General features: G+C 41.3%; 1 protein-coding gene across 4 annotated transcripts in view; it reads left to right on the top strand.

The window, feature by feature from the left end:
• The window catches only part of arnt2 (aryl-hydrocarbon receptor nuclear translocator 2), a 364,666-nt gene that overhangs the window by 125,159 nt on the left and 224,949 nt on the right, over window positions 1-14,558 (top strand). For all 4 annotated transcript variants that reach the window (XM_059952585.1, XM_059952584.1, XM_059952587.1 and 1 more), the window contains 2 exons: window positions 9,509-9,574; window positions 9,709-9,794. In XM_059952585.1, the coding sequence (XP_059808568.1) occupies window positions 9,509-9,574; window positions 9,709-9,794 (152 nt within the window). The remainder of the gene's footprint in view (window positions 1-9,508; window positions 9,575-9,708; window positions 9,795-14,558) is intronic.

Raw genomic sequence — 14,558 nt, 5'->3', positions numbered from 1 at the left:
GATGGCAGGACTTTCATATGAAGAAAGACTGTATCGACTAGGCTTACACTCACTGGAATTTAGAAGATTGAGGGGGGGATCTTATTGAAACGTATAAAATTCTAAAGGGATTGGACAGGCTAGATGCCGGAAGATTGTTTCCGATGTTGGGGAAGTTCAGAACGAGGGGTCACAGTTTAAGGATAAAAGGGAAGCCTTTTAGGACGGAGATGAGGAAAAACTTCTTCACAGAAAGAGTGGTGAATCTGTGGAATTCTCTGCCACAGGAAACATTTGAGGCCGGTCCATTGGCTATATTTAAGAGGAAGTTAGATATGACCCTTGTGGCTAAAGGGATCGGGGGTATGGAGAGAAAGCAGGTACAGGGTTTTGAGTTGGATGATTAGCCATGATCATACTGAATGGTGGTGCAGGCTCGAAGGGCCGAATGGCCTACTCCACCTGTTTTCTATGTTTCTGATGAAGGGTCTCGGCCTGAAATGTTGGCTACTCTTTTCTCACGGATGCTGCCTGACCTGCTGAGTTCTTCCAGCATTGTGTACGTATTAATTGCATCAATATGTTGGACCCAGGATATATTTTCAGAGATTTTGACCAACAGACAAATATCCAGAGGTGGGATTTAGTCCATTTTATTTGAATGTTAACTCCCAATAACTTAAGAAGTTCAACATCATGAAGGACAAAGCAGTCTGTTGAATTGTCATTACAATCTGAAAATTTATTTAGTCCATTGGCATACATGTGTACCATCTACTAAGTGCACTTGCATTTATTCACATGGGATACTTCCAATCCCTTAACTGTTGCCATTAAGGAGTTGAAGGGTCAGCAGGTTCACGGGAGCAAAATGCCCAGCATATTTCCTTACAAGCAAGTATACGCTGGGTCTACATCTTAGAACAGGGGTTCCCAACCTTTTTTATGCCATAGACCCATACCATTAAGCAAGAGGCTAAGAACCCCTGTACCAGAACTTCCTACCTAACAAGCTATAAGAGCAGTTTCAGCAGAAGGACTACAAGGTTCACAAAAATGGCTCACAGCCACCTCTTTAAGGACAGTTAAGGTGGGTAATAATTACTAGCTTTGCCAGCCACACATGAATCAATGAGAAAATATATACAAATCTTTCTTTCCACAAATAGGAAATCAAAAGGCGAGGTTATTGTGATATGCACAAGTACATGCCTGCACTGCTGCAATGAAAGACTTCAGCATCACAGCCACTTAGCTTCAGGTGCACCACATTTACAAAAAATATTCAGGAAAGAGCATAATTAAAGCAAAACTAAACACAAAGCCCGTTGTAATGCAAGTTGATCATAATGTTCCTTTACTGAGGCTGTGATTAGGGTTATGCAAATTGGTTCAAGAACTGAATGGTTGAAGGGCAGTAACTGTTCTTGACCTTTTAATTGCTATATTCAATGTTAGATTTGTCAAATCAGATTTTTTTAAAAATCTGTGTAGTGAAATAACCAGAAACAATGTAATTAACATTTCTGCCTTTCATACACTGATAACATCTTGTCATGTTTTCCGTTAAAATTACGCACTTACCTGAAATTTAGATTCCAATTTTATTCAGCAGCCAAGTTCCCATGGACATTTGTGTGTGTGTGTGTGTGTGTTGGACAGGACACAGGAAGAGCTTCCTGGTGTTTGACTAATGTGGTTTTCTTCTGTCCAGCTAAACAAACAGCTTAATGTTTCATCTGAAATGTGGCACACCCAACAGAGGAGCTTTTTCTCAGTGCTGCATGATGTGTGCTCAAGTCATGTGGAGGAGCTTGATCCCATGATCTTCTGGCTGAGGCAAGAGTACTATCTCCATTCTTCCCACTGAGCTGTGCTAGCACAATAAAGGCATCCATTTTATACAAAATCTTTGGACAAAGTAATATGATTAATTTTTAGTCATTTTTCAATTCCCTGCAGTTGTGAAATTTGGAGATGCAAAAGAATTAACCACATCCTAGACTTCCACTTACTAGTGCATCCTTTGACATAATGGAATTTGCTTGTCTCACAGAGCAATCTAAAAAGGGTATTTTATTTACTATGATTCAGCGTAAATCTTTTCCTGAGTTTAATAAGATTTCCATTTCTTCCTTTTGAGCCTATATATATCCATCAAGGTGAAAATATTGAGGAAAAGCCCTCCTTATAGTTTATTTTACAGAGCAAACACAAACTCATAATAAGTTTCTCCTTCAAATAGGTAAACTTATTTTTAAACAGTGTATTAAAATAACGCTGACATTCTTCAGTTTTATTACGGATCCCTGTCCAAGGCTTCTTCCAGCTATTTTCATGACATAAATGGGTTCCATTTCTCTTAATTGCAAGTTCAAAAACTGGTTCTGATTTTCTGATACTGACTAGTTTTATTTTGAAATGATGTATGCCTTATACCTTCTTTACCACTCTATCTACATTTGTTGCCACGCTTGGGGAGCAATGGACTTGCATCCCAAGATTCTTCTATATATCAATGCCCCTGAGGGTCTTGCCATTTACTTCTCTTGCGTCCTCAGACCCTCCATCTTCTTCCTGCTGTACCGTCCCTGAACACCCAATCCTCCTCCACTTTGGATATCACCAACTCTGTTCCCCCTCTGAACCCAGCTCTATTCTCTGCTGTGTCTTCACCATTGCTTCTGACTTTCCCCTGTCTGAGGCAGAACGTTTTGTCCTCTGCATGGGCCTTACCTTTGTCCCCTTTCGCCCACACCTCAATGAGATTGGCACCCGCCAAGGTGCTGAGTTCTTCTCCTTCTGTCTCTGAGCCCACTTTGTTGGCAAGATTTCCCCACCCTGTACCAATGACCCTTCCAACCTTCCTCCTCTTCTTGGACATCCCACTCTGGTTTTCTGCCTGCTCTGGATCTTTTCATCTCTAATTGCTGATGAGACATCAACCTGCTTGACTTCAGCACTTCTCTCTCTTCTTCAAACATTACCCCCTCTGAATGCACTGACTTCCACTTTCTCTGCATCAATCCCAACCTTACCATCTAATCGCAGACAAAGATGGTGCTGGCAAAGTGTAGCGGACAGACCTTTACCTTGCTGAGCCTGGGTGGCAACTCTCAGACACCTCCTTTTACTCATCCCTTCAAAAGAACTCACCTCAGGCCACTGTTTCCCATATTATCACAAACATCAACAACTCTGGAGATCTCACATTCATTCCTTTATCCTGCACTGGTTGTTTCTGTCTCCCACTCACGATCCACAAAGCTGACTGTTCGGGTAAGCCCATTGTTGCTGGCTGCTCCTGCTCCGCTGAACTCGTATCTGCATATCTCAACCCCATTCTATCCCCCTTGTTTCAGTCCCTTCCCGCCTACATCCGTAACACATGCTCTCAATTTTCTCAACAATTTTCAATTCCCTGACCTTGACCACCTCATTTTCACCATGGATGTCCAGTCCTTATACTTGTCTATCCCCCATCAAGAAGGCCTTTAAGCTCTCCGATTCTTTCTCAACAGAAGATCCAACTGGTTCCCTCCATCACCACCCTCCTCCATCTGGCAGAACTGATTCTCGCCCTCAACAATTGCTCCTTTGGCCCTTCCCACTTTCTCCAAACTCAAGGAATAGTCATGGACATCTGCATGGACCCCAGCTATGCCTGCCTTATTGTTGGCTATGTGGAATAGTCCATGTTCCAAACCTCTACTGATAATGCTGCCCAACTCTTTCTGCAATACATTGATGACTGCGTTAGTGCCTATTTCATGCACCCATGCTATGCTCACCAATTTCATCAACTTTGCCTCCAACTTCCACCCTGCCCTTAAATTTCACTTGGTCCATTTCTGACAACTCCTCCCCTTTCTCTATTTCTCTGTTCCATCTCTGAGGCAAACTGTCTACTACTGACATCTTTTATAAACCTACTGATTCCCATGGCTATATTAACTATACCTCTTTGCACCCTGTTTCATGTAAAAATGCTATTCTCTGTACACAGTTCCTTCATCTCCAGGATGAGGCTTTACTTTTCAGGACATCAGAGATGTCATCCTTCAAAGAACGGGGTTTTCCTTCATCCAGCATTGATGCTACTCTTACCTGCATTTTCTCTATGGTCCCAGAAATCTGCACTCACCCCATCTTCCTGCTACCTTAACAGGGATAGAATTGCTCTTGTCCTCAACTGCCACCCTATGAGCCTCAGCATCCAACACGTCATTCTCTTAAACTTCTGCTCTCCGCAATAGGATTCTACCACCAGCACATCTTTAACCCCCTCCCCTCTGCTTTCCACAGGAATCACTCCCTCCATGATTCCCTTGTCTATTTGTCACTCCTCACTGATCTCCCTCCTGACCCAAATCCCTGAAAGCAACAGAAATGCTCCACCTGTCCATTCACCTACCCCCTCACCTCCACTCAGGCCCCAAAAAAATCTTTCCCAGGTGAGGCAACTCTTCATCCACAAATCTGTTGTACTCAGTGCTCCGTGCTTAGGATGGGAACAAGTGCAGAGAGACAGGGGTGTAAAATGAGGGTAGAAGCAAAAAGTAGTAAGGTGAAAAGTAAAAGTGGCAGGCAGGCAAATCCAGGGCAAAAAGCAAAAAGGGCCACTTTTCAACATAATTGTATAAGGGCTAAGAGTGTTGTAAAAACAAGCCTGAAGGCTTCGTGTGTCAATGCGAGGAGCATTCGTAACAAGGTGGATGAATTGAATGTGCAGATAGTTATTAATGAATATGATATAGTTGGGATCACAGAGACATGGCTCTAGGGTGACCAAGGATGGGAGCTCAACGTCCAGGGATATTCAATATTCAGGAGGGATAGACAGGAAAGAAAAGGAGGTGGGGTAGCATTGCTGGTTAGAGAGGAGATTAACACAATAGAAAGGAAGGACATTAGTTTGGAAGATGTGGAATCGATATGGGTAGAACTGCATAACACTAAGGGGCAGAAAACGCTGGTGGGAGTTGTGTACTGGCCACCTAACAGTAGGAGTGAGGGTGGAGATGGCATTAAACAGGAAATTAGAAATGGGTGCAAAAAAGGAACAGTAGTTATAATGGGTGACTTCAATCTACATATAGATTGGGTGAACCAAATTGGTAAGGGTGCTGAGGAAGAGGATTCCTTGGAATGTATGCGGGATGGTTTTCTGAACCAACATGTCGGAAGAACCAACTAGAGAGCAGGCCATTGTAGATTGGGTATTGAGCAATGAGGAAGGGTTAGTTAGCAATCTTGTCGTGCGAGGCCCCTTGGGTAAGAGTGACCATAATATGGTGGAATTCTTCATTAAGATGGAGAGTGACATAGTTAATTCAAAAACAAAGTTTCTGAACTTAAAGAAGGGTAACTTTGAAGGTATGAGATGTGAATTAGCTAAGATAGACTGGCAAATGATACTTAAAGGGTTGACGGTGGATATACAATGACAAGCATTTAAAGATCGCATGGATGAACTGCAACAATTGTTCATCCCAGTTTGGCAAAAAAATGAACCAGAGAAGGTAGTGCACCCATGGCTGACAAGGGAAATTAGGGATAGTATCAAGTCCAAAGAAGAAACATATAAATTAGCAAAAAAAGCAGCACACCTGAGGACTGGGAGAAATTCAGAGACCGGCAGAGGAAGACAAAGGGCTTAATTAGGAAAGGGAAAAAAGATTATGAGAGAAAGCTGGCAGAGAACATAAAAACTGACTGTAAAAGCTTTTATAGATATGTGAAAAGAAAAAGATTAGTCAAGGCTGATCATACTGAATGGTGGTGCAGACTCGAAGGGCCGAATGGCCTACTCCTGCACCTATTTTCTATGTTTCTGTGTTTCTCCCAATGCAGCCCCCTTTACATTGGTGAGATCTGATGTAAATTGGGGGACTGCTTTGTCAGGCATCTCTGCTCCATCCACCAAAGACAGAATTTCCAGGTGGCCAACCATTTTAACTCCTATGTCCATTCTCATTCTGACATGTTGGTCTATGGCCTCCTCTTCTTCCATGATGAGGCCACTCACAGGGTGGAGGAGCAACACCTCATGTTCCTTTTGGTAGCCCCAACCTGATGACAGGATCATTGATTCCTCCTTCTAATCAACTTTTTTTTCTTTTTCCCGCCTCTTTTTCTTTTCTTCTATTACCCACTGTGGCCTTTTACCTCTTCTCCTCACCTGCCTATCAGTTCCTCCTGGTACTTGTTCTTCCCTTTGTCCTATGGTCCACTTCTATCAGATTCCTTCTTCTCCAGCTCTATATCTTTCCCACCCACCTAGCTTCACCTATCACATTTCAACTTGTCCTTCTTTCTCCCCCCCCGCCTCACCTTTGTATTCTGGCATCTTCCCCCTTACCTTCCAACCCTGGTGAAGGGTCTCTGCCTGATACATCAACTGTTTATTCATTTCCATAGATGCTGCCTGTCATGCTGAGTTCCTCCAGCATTTTGTGTGTGTTGCCATTTACTGTATACTTTCCTCTTGCACTTGACCTCCAAAAGGGCAACAACTCATTCTTGTCCGGATTAAATCTGTCACTTCTCTCTCCATATTTCCATCTGATTTATATTCTGCTGTATCTTTTGACAATTTTCCTTGCTCTCCTCAACTCCAACAATGTTTGTGTTGCCTCTAACTTACCAATCAGCTACTTACAGGTACCTGAACTTTTCATTCAGTTACAATCCCAACACTGACCACTGCAGTCAGAATAACACACCTTCACTATACTTTGTCAACTTTACATCTAATCTACCAAGTTTCCATGGATCCCGTGTGCCTTAATCTCATGAATTAATTTACCACGAGGGATCTTGTCAAATGTTTTACTGAAATCAAATTAGGCACCATTCACTGTTCTGCCCATATCAGTTACTTTTATCACCTTTTTGGGCTTGCTGTTAAATTTCAAGTGGTGCCCATTCCATTACGTGCTCTAAATCTGCTTGTAGGTTATTACTACCCACCTCACTTCACAATGCCTCTAAGCAATGTTATATGTGGAAATTATTTCAAGTGCTCACTAGTCCATTTCATTAGTATAAAGAAAATACCTTGACATTGTCAAACTACATTGTGCAAGTCAGTTTTTCACTCTACTCCTTTTGCTTGTTGCTCAAGTCAATTTTATTTCAGTGCTGTGACAGTGCAACTTATTCCATCACCTTGATTCTTACAAGCCAATGTACCAAATCGCATCTCATTAAATACCATAAGACATAAGACATAGGAGCAGAATTAGGCCATTTGCTTCATCACGCTTGCTCTGTTATTCTATCATGGCTGAGTTAATATCCCTCAACTCCATTCTCCTGCCTTCTCCCCATAATCTTTGATGCCCTTACTAAACAAGACCCCATCAACCTCTGCTTCAAAATATACCCATTGACATGGTGTCCACAGCCATCTATTGCAATCAACTCCACAGATTCACCACCCTCTGGCTAACAAAATTCCTCCTTATCTCTATTCTAAATCTCTTTTCTATTCTGAGGTTGTGCCCTCTGCTCCTAGACTGCCTCTCTATTGGAAACATCATCTCCCTGTCCATTCTTTCTCTGTCTTTCAATGTTAAAAAAATCACTACAATGCACAGAAGTCCACATACACAAATATAATTCAGAAGTAAAAAATAAATCACAGCTACCATATGTCCCTCATCAACCTACTCTGATATTTCACCAAAAATTCTTATGCAAGTCATTGAGGATATGTTGTTTACGAGTCCATACTGGCTTCCTCTCATAGTTCTCTACTTGTCCAAGTGGCTATTAATTGCGCTCCTGGTTAGTGTTGTTTGCATTATAAAGTGTTCCTATGTTTCTTCCACTCTACAATGGTATGGGTTTAGTTGTCCCAAACCCCAGGAGGAGCACCCTGTACTTCATTCTGATTAGACTCTAGGTGATGAAGGAGCAGCTTCCTGTTTGCTGGGATTGTCATTTATTTCTTGTAACTCTCATGCAACAACCAGATAGTTTTCTTGATATTTTTTATGTGTCTGTCTTTGGTGTAGAGGTATGTCCTGACTGTCTTTGGAAAGGGTGGGGCATATCTGTGTTTTCATGTGGATTTGCTGTCTGCTTCTTTCCTGGGGGAAAAAAGAGAGAGAGAGAGAGAGAGAGAGAGAGAGAGAGAGAGAGAGAAAGAAAGAAAGAATATGTGTCATGAGTAGTTGTTTCAAACATATCCATTTTGTGAGGTTATGGAGTTTCTGTATTATTTTTGGGAGGTGATGTGTTGTAGAAGACTTTGTTAGATAATCAACTGGCTATGTCCTACCAGCTCCTCATTGAAGGATGAGTATCCTCTTGACTTCCACAGAGTGAAGAACTATCTTCCACTAGTTCATCTCTCTCCAAGGATTAGAGGTCTTGATCTTAGAACTGGGGACAGTGCTAAAGCTTTTCCATTAGTCTATCTAATTCTTGGGATACATCAGTTGGTTGACTATCAATCAGAAGAACGATGTCCCACTTTCGATGTCTTTCCAAGATTCTTTCTGTCTGACATTGAAATTGTTGAATCCACTCAGGAAGAGTCCTGATGAAGGGTCTCAGCCTAAAACATTAACTGTTTACTCTTTTCCATTGATGCTGTCAGGTCTGTTGAGTTCCTACAGCATTTTGTGCATTTTACTTTGATTTCCAGCATCTGCAGATTTTCTCTTGTTTGTGTTACTGTTATTTGACTGGTTCTCCATACCAAATCGAACCTATGGCTTTTTCATTTGGCTTGAAAGAGTTTGATTACTCCAACTTGGCTTCTTTCATTTTTCGTTAACTTACTATCTGACAGTCTCAATACACCAAAAACATCTTACTTTGCTGTTTGTTCTGCTTATAACCATTCCCAGTCTTCATTAATTTCCTCTCCCTGCCCTGTGTTGCATCAACATTTAATTGTGTAAACCATCTGCGATATTGGCCTGCGTCAGGACTACAATGTTTTCCAGTGTTTATCCTCTCTTGCATTCTTGTATTGTAATTCTAGCCGATCATGCACTCAAATCAATCCTAGTACATTCAACTGTATTAATATTATAATTGGCACCCCTTCTGTTAATCTTTGCTGCCAGTGTACCAGTAAAAGCCTCCTCACAAATCTTTTCCTTGAAACAACAGTATGCTGCTTTTTCAGTTTTCTTTCTTAGCATACTATATGTAGTTAACAAAAAGTCTGTTGATTAAACTCTTTGTTTTAGAGCTCCAGATACATGCTACTTGTTGACTGAAAGTGTTCTACATTATGCAGTGACTGCTCTGGTAGATTTTATAGTTGAATTCATAGTAGATTTCTGCTCCCACCCTGTTGTACATGATCTCACATCTCATAACATTTGCTCATATTTCATTACATTGGAGGCACTGATGGGAGTTATAATTTTATTGTGTGCTCAAATGAAAATGACTGGAAAGAGTTCTGGTGCAAAAGTGATATTGCTGAAAAATAGGCTTTCGTTATTCAAACAGCCCAAAGAACACTCGTATTTAACATGCATTAACCATTGCCATTTTAATGCAGGTATGGAACAGCTCCTCTGGAACACATCTCATTGAGTAGACTGACGGTTCTGCGAAAGAGATACAGGTATCTCTTACACATTTGTATGTTAGCTGTTAACTATTTAGATTAATCCGAAAACCCTCTGATTCTGCTTTATTTAGTCACTTAGTTGTTACTTTAGTTAAAGTGAAAAATGTTACCCATTTTTGTTTACCCAGGAATGGTTTGGGACCTGTGAAGGAAGGAGAATCACAGTATTCGGTGGTTCATTGCACTGGATACATCAAGGCTTGGCCACCAGCAGGTAAATTAAAGGAATAAGAAGTGTAATATAGTTTTTATATATAGAGTCATACAGTTATACAACATGGAAGGTGGCCTTTAGATCACCAAGTCCATGTTCACCATCAAAGATCTGTTGTACACAACGATTACACAATCACATTTTTATTCTCCCCCACCTTCCTATTAAGTCATAGAAACATGTACTTACTTTAGAAATTACCTAGGGCTACCCATAGCCCTCTATTTTCCTAAGCTCCATGTACCTAGCCAAGAGTCTCTTAAGAGACTCTATCATTTCCGCTTCCACCACCACCACCAGCAGCCCATTCCATGCACTCACCACTGTCTGCATAAAAACCTTACCCCTGACATCTCCTCATTACCTACTTCCAAACGCCTTAAAACTATGCCCTCTCATGTTAGCCATTTCACTCCTATGAAAAAGCCTCTGACTATCCACACGATCAATGCCTCTTATCATCTTATACACCTCTATCAGGTCACTTCTCATCCTCCATCGCTCCAAGGAGAAAAGGCCAAGTTCATTCAACCTATTCTCGCATGGCATGCTCCCCAATCCAGGCAACCTCATTGTAAATCTCCTCTGCACCCTTTCTATAGTTGCCACGTCCTTCCTATAGTGAGGCGACCAGAATTGAGCACAGTACTCCAAGTAGGGTCTGACCAGGGTCCTATATAGCTGCAACATTACCTCTCTGCTCTTAAACTCAATCCCACAATTGATGAAGGCCAATGCACCGTATGCCTTCTTAACCACAGAGTAAACCTGCGTAGCAGCTTTTGAGTGTCCTAGGGACTCGGACCCCGAGATCCCTCTGATCCTCCACACTGCCAAGTGTCTTACCATTAATGCTATATTCTGCTATCATATTTGACCTACCAAAATGAATCACTTCACACTTAATCTGGGTTGAATTCCATCTGCAACTTCTCAGCCCAGTTTTTCATCCTATTGATGTCCTGCTGTAACCTCTGACAGCCCTCCACACTATCCATAAAACCCCCAACCTTTGTGTTATCAGCATATTTACTAACCCATCTCTCCACTTCCTCATCCAGGTCATTTATAAAAATTACAAAGAGAAGGGGTTCCAGAACAGATCTCTGAAACAAATCACTGGTCACCAACCTCCATGCAGAATATGACCCGTCTACAACCACTCTTTGCCTTCTGTGGGCAAGCCAATTCTGGATCCACAAAGCAATGTCCCCTTGGATCCCATGCCTCTTTACTTTTGCAATAAGCCTTGCATGGGGTGCCTTATCAAATGCCTTGCTGAAATCCATATATACTACATCTACTGCTCTTCTTTCATCAATGTGTTTAGTCACATCCTCAAAAAATTCAATCAGGCTTGTAAGGCACGACCTGCCTTTGACAAAGCAATGCTGACTATTTCTAATCATATTTATGCCTCTCAGGATCTTCTCCATCAACTTACCAGCCACTAAAGTAAGACTCATTGGTCTATAATTTCCAGTGCTATCTCTACTCCCTTTATTGAATAAGAGAACAACATCTGCAGCCCTCCAATGCTCTGGAACCTCTCTCCTCCCCATTGGTGATGAAAAGATCATTGCCAGAGGCTCAGTAATCTCTTCCCTCACCTTCCACAGTATCCTGGGGTATATCTCGTTCAGTCCTGGTGACTTATCCAAGTTGATGCTTTCCAAAAACTCCACCACATCCTCTTTCTTAATGTCTGTGTGCTCAAGCTTTTCAGTTCGCTGTTTGTCAGCCCTACAATCGCCAAGTGAATACTAAAGCAAAGTATTCAATAAGTACTTCCACTACCTCCTTTGGTTCCATACACATTTTTCCACTGTCACACTTGATTGGTCCTATTCTCTTAAGTTTTATCCTCTTGCTGTTCACATACTTGTAGAATGCCTTGGGGTTTTCCTTAATCCTGTTCGCCAAGGCCTTCTCATGGCCCACTCTGGTTCTCCTAATTTCATTCTTAAGTTCCTGCTAGCCTTATAATTTTCTAGATCTCTTTCATTACCGAGTTTTTTGAACCTTTCATAAGCTTTACTTTTCTTCTTGGCTAGATTTTCAACAGCCTTTGTACACCATGGTTCCTGTACCCTACCATCCTGTCACCCCTTTCTCCTTTTGCTCTTTTCTGTTGTTATTTTACGTTTCTCTATGATCTTTAAGATTTCAACATTTATATTTCTCTTGGCAGCTGCTTGTGCACTGTTGTTAAGGAAAATATTTAGGTATTAGAGGTAGATCAATAGTCACATGATTCCAGTGTTCTTGTCATGCGTCTTGCCATTTGTAAACTGTTCTTGTAATACACATTTGATTAAAGTATTTGTAGTTAACTGTTATATTTGTAGATGCTTCTACAGTGAGAGAATAGAATAACAATGTTTAGAATTCCTAGTTAATCTGGAACTCCCTGTAGTCTAGCTGATGATGTCATTTCACCTGCTCTTTGATGTTGTGTGAGCAGGGTATTATCGATCTCTCCATCATAGTTTTTACTTGATGTGAACATGTCAGATTAATTCACCTTCTATTGATTATGAGCAGTTTTGCATGCAGGATGATGATTTGTATTATGCTGAAGCAATCTGACATGCTGTTTGGGGAACTATTGAATCAATTACTTGCTGTGTTCAGAGACTCTGCATAAACACTACACTCTTCATAGAATCAAGCCTGTGCAATTACAACTTTTTTTTGAGACTACAAAAGGTGGTCCTACTTTCACTCATTCTTGGCAGTGTTGGTTCCAGAGCAGGTAACACACAGTTTTTCTTACCACTATATTGTAACCAGTCCAAAGCAAAAGGACACTTTGTGGTACTCATGCTCTAGCCTTTCGCAATTGTATTCTGAAGGTGCAAGTCTCATCAGTTTTCAATTATGAGCTTTGATAAGCATCCTTCATGCAATGCCGAGGTACTGCTAAACAAATGGAAGTGCTGTTCCTAGAATGGGATGTTACCTGCTACAGTGGTTAAATCACTACATGAATAATCCAGAGACTAGGACAAATTATTGAAGATGTGACATATGTTGAGGCTGAGGAGATTGAGGGGGGCAAGATTGAAGTGTACAAAGTGTCATTGCTCTCTGTCTTAAAATTTGATTTATTAATGCAATGAAAAGCTAATGGAATGGAGAGATCCCTGTGGCATCCTACTAGTAGCTGTCTATGGTGAACAGTGTCCATTTCTGTTACTGTCTTTTTATTGTTTGAATCAATACTAGTGCATGGTAATGTGTTACTAACAAAACTGTGAACACTTGTTTTATGTAATAGCCTTCTATGAAAATATGTATCTCATCAATGACTCCCCTTTTCCATGGTAATAATCATATCTTCAAAAACTTTAATTAGATTTACTTAACATGATTTTCCCTTCATAAAATTGTCTAATCAAGTTAGGCTGATTCTTGTTGTGGAAACCAGACCTGTCTTGTTTTCCTCTTTAAGATACTGGAAAAATATTTAGAATTCAAGCAACAAGGATACTTTAGTAAATAAAGGAAGCAGTGATCATGTCAGCGAGAACTTTTGCTATTGCTTTTTTCAACAGAAACAGGCAGAGAGAAAGAAAATTTGCCAAGAATCAATTCTTAAAGTCGCACTGACCAGTACTGTGCAAATCATAAATGGTACATCCCTCCTTTTAATAATGAAAACAAAAGAAAAAATGTTCGAAATGACCATGCAGCACTTGTTGTCTCTGCTTTAGCACAAAGCCATCCAGGTACTTGGGTCAGTGGACTTTCCTTCCAGATTTAGTCTTCATTGCTTGCAGTTCTGCCACTGCCTTTGGCTATGCTATGATATCCATCCATTTCATAGTTAGGATGCAATCTGCTGTATCGCTACAACTGTTTTTGTTTTGAGTGGCCATCCTGAGGGACAGCCTGGTCTGTGGATGCCATTCTCCTCATTGACCTTGTATGATTTGAAGTGTGGTAGGCGTCAAGTTACTCTTTGGTATTGGTCTGATTTCTGCTTCATTTTAGCTATGTCTCCAGTTCCATATGATGTGGGCCTTCTTATACTTGTGTGCTTTCTTCTGTCTGTTCCCAGTTGTCATTCTCTGCTATTTTTAACTTGTATTTTTGAAATTGTGCTTCAGTTTAAGAAGGCGCTACTGAAGTTAGGCGACCACTTACCGGTAGTTTATAAAGCAAGAAATACGATTAAATACTTTATTAATAACATTTTTTCTATGGTAAATTGTGGCAAACTATCACCGCAAATGATGAAGAGGCGAGCGAAGGCGAGGTTGACTTGAGGGTCGAGGCATGCAGCATGTTCGAGGAGAAGTGGTCAAGGTGAGATCAAGGCATATTCGAGACTGAATCGAAGATGAATTGGAATGAGTGTATCAGTTGGAGTGGAGGAGTATTGCAGCTCATCCACCTAAACCGGGAGCTAGGTTGGATTGATCTAAGTGCTAAGTCAATTTGGAAAGATTGAGTACAGGCCAGAACGTGGCAGCAACTATGGGCTGGGTGGTGGGGTCCAGGCATATTGCTTCAGCAGGGCCCGGGTCCTAGTGTGGTGGATAATTCAGTGTTTGGACTATTTAAACTCTGGCCCAGATTGAATGAAAAGGCAGGGCGTTGGGACAAGAGCCAGGGGTCGGGCTGATTCTGCTTACTCTTCTGCAAGGTTTACTCCTCTCTTAGCACGCTGAGACTGTGAGACTGTTCTGGCTGCTCCAGGCTTCCTGTTTGTGAGCTCGGCGATTTGGCCCGCTGTGTGATGAACTGAAACTAAGGCTA

Source organism: Hypanus sabinus, chromosome 28, assembly GCF_030144855.1.
Source record: "Hypanus sabinus isolate sHypSab1 chromosome 28, sHypSab1.hap1, whole genome shotgun sequence".
Lineage (NCBI taxonomy): Eukaryota > Metazoa > Chordata > Chondrichthyes > Myliobatiformes > Dasyatidae > Hypanus > Hypanus sabinus.
This window is presented reverse-complemented; position numbering and strand designations above follow the sequence as displayed.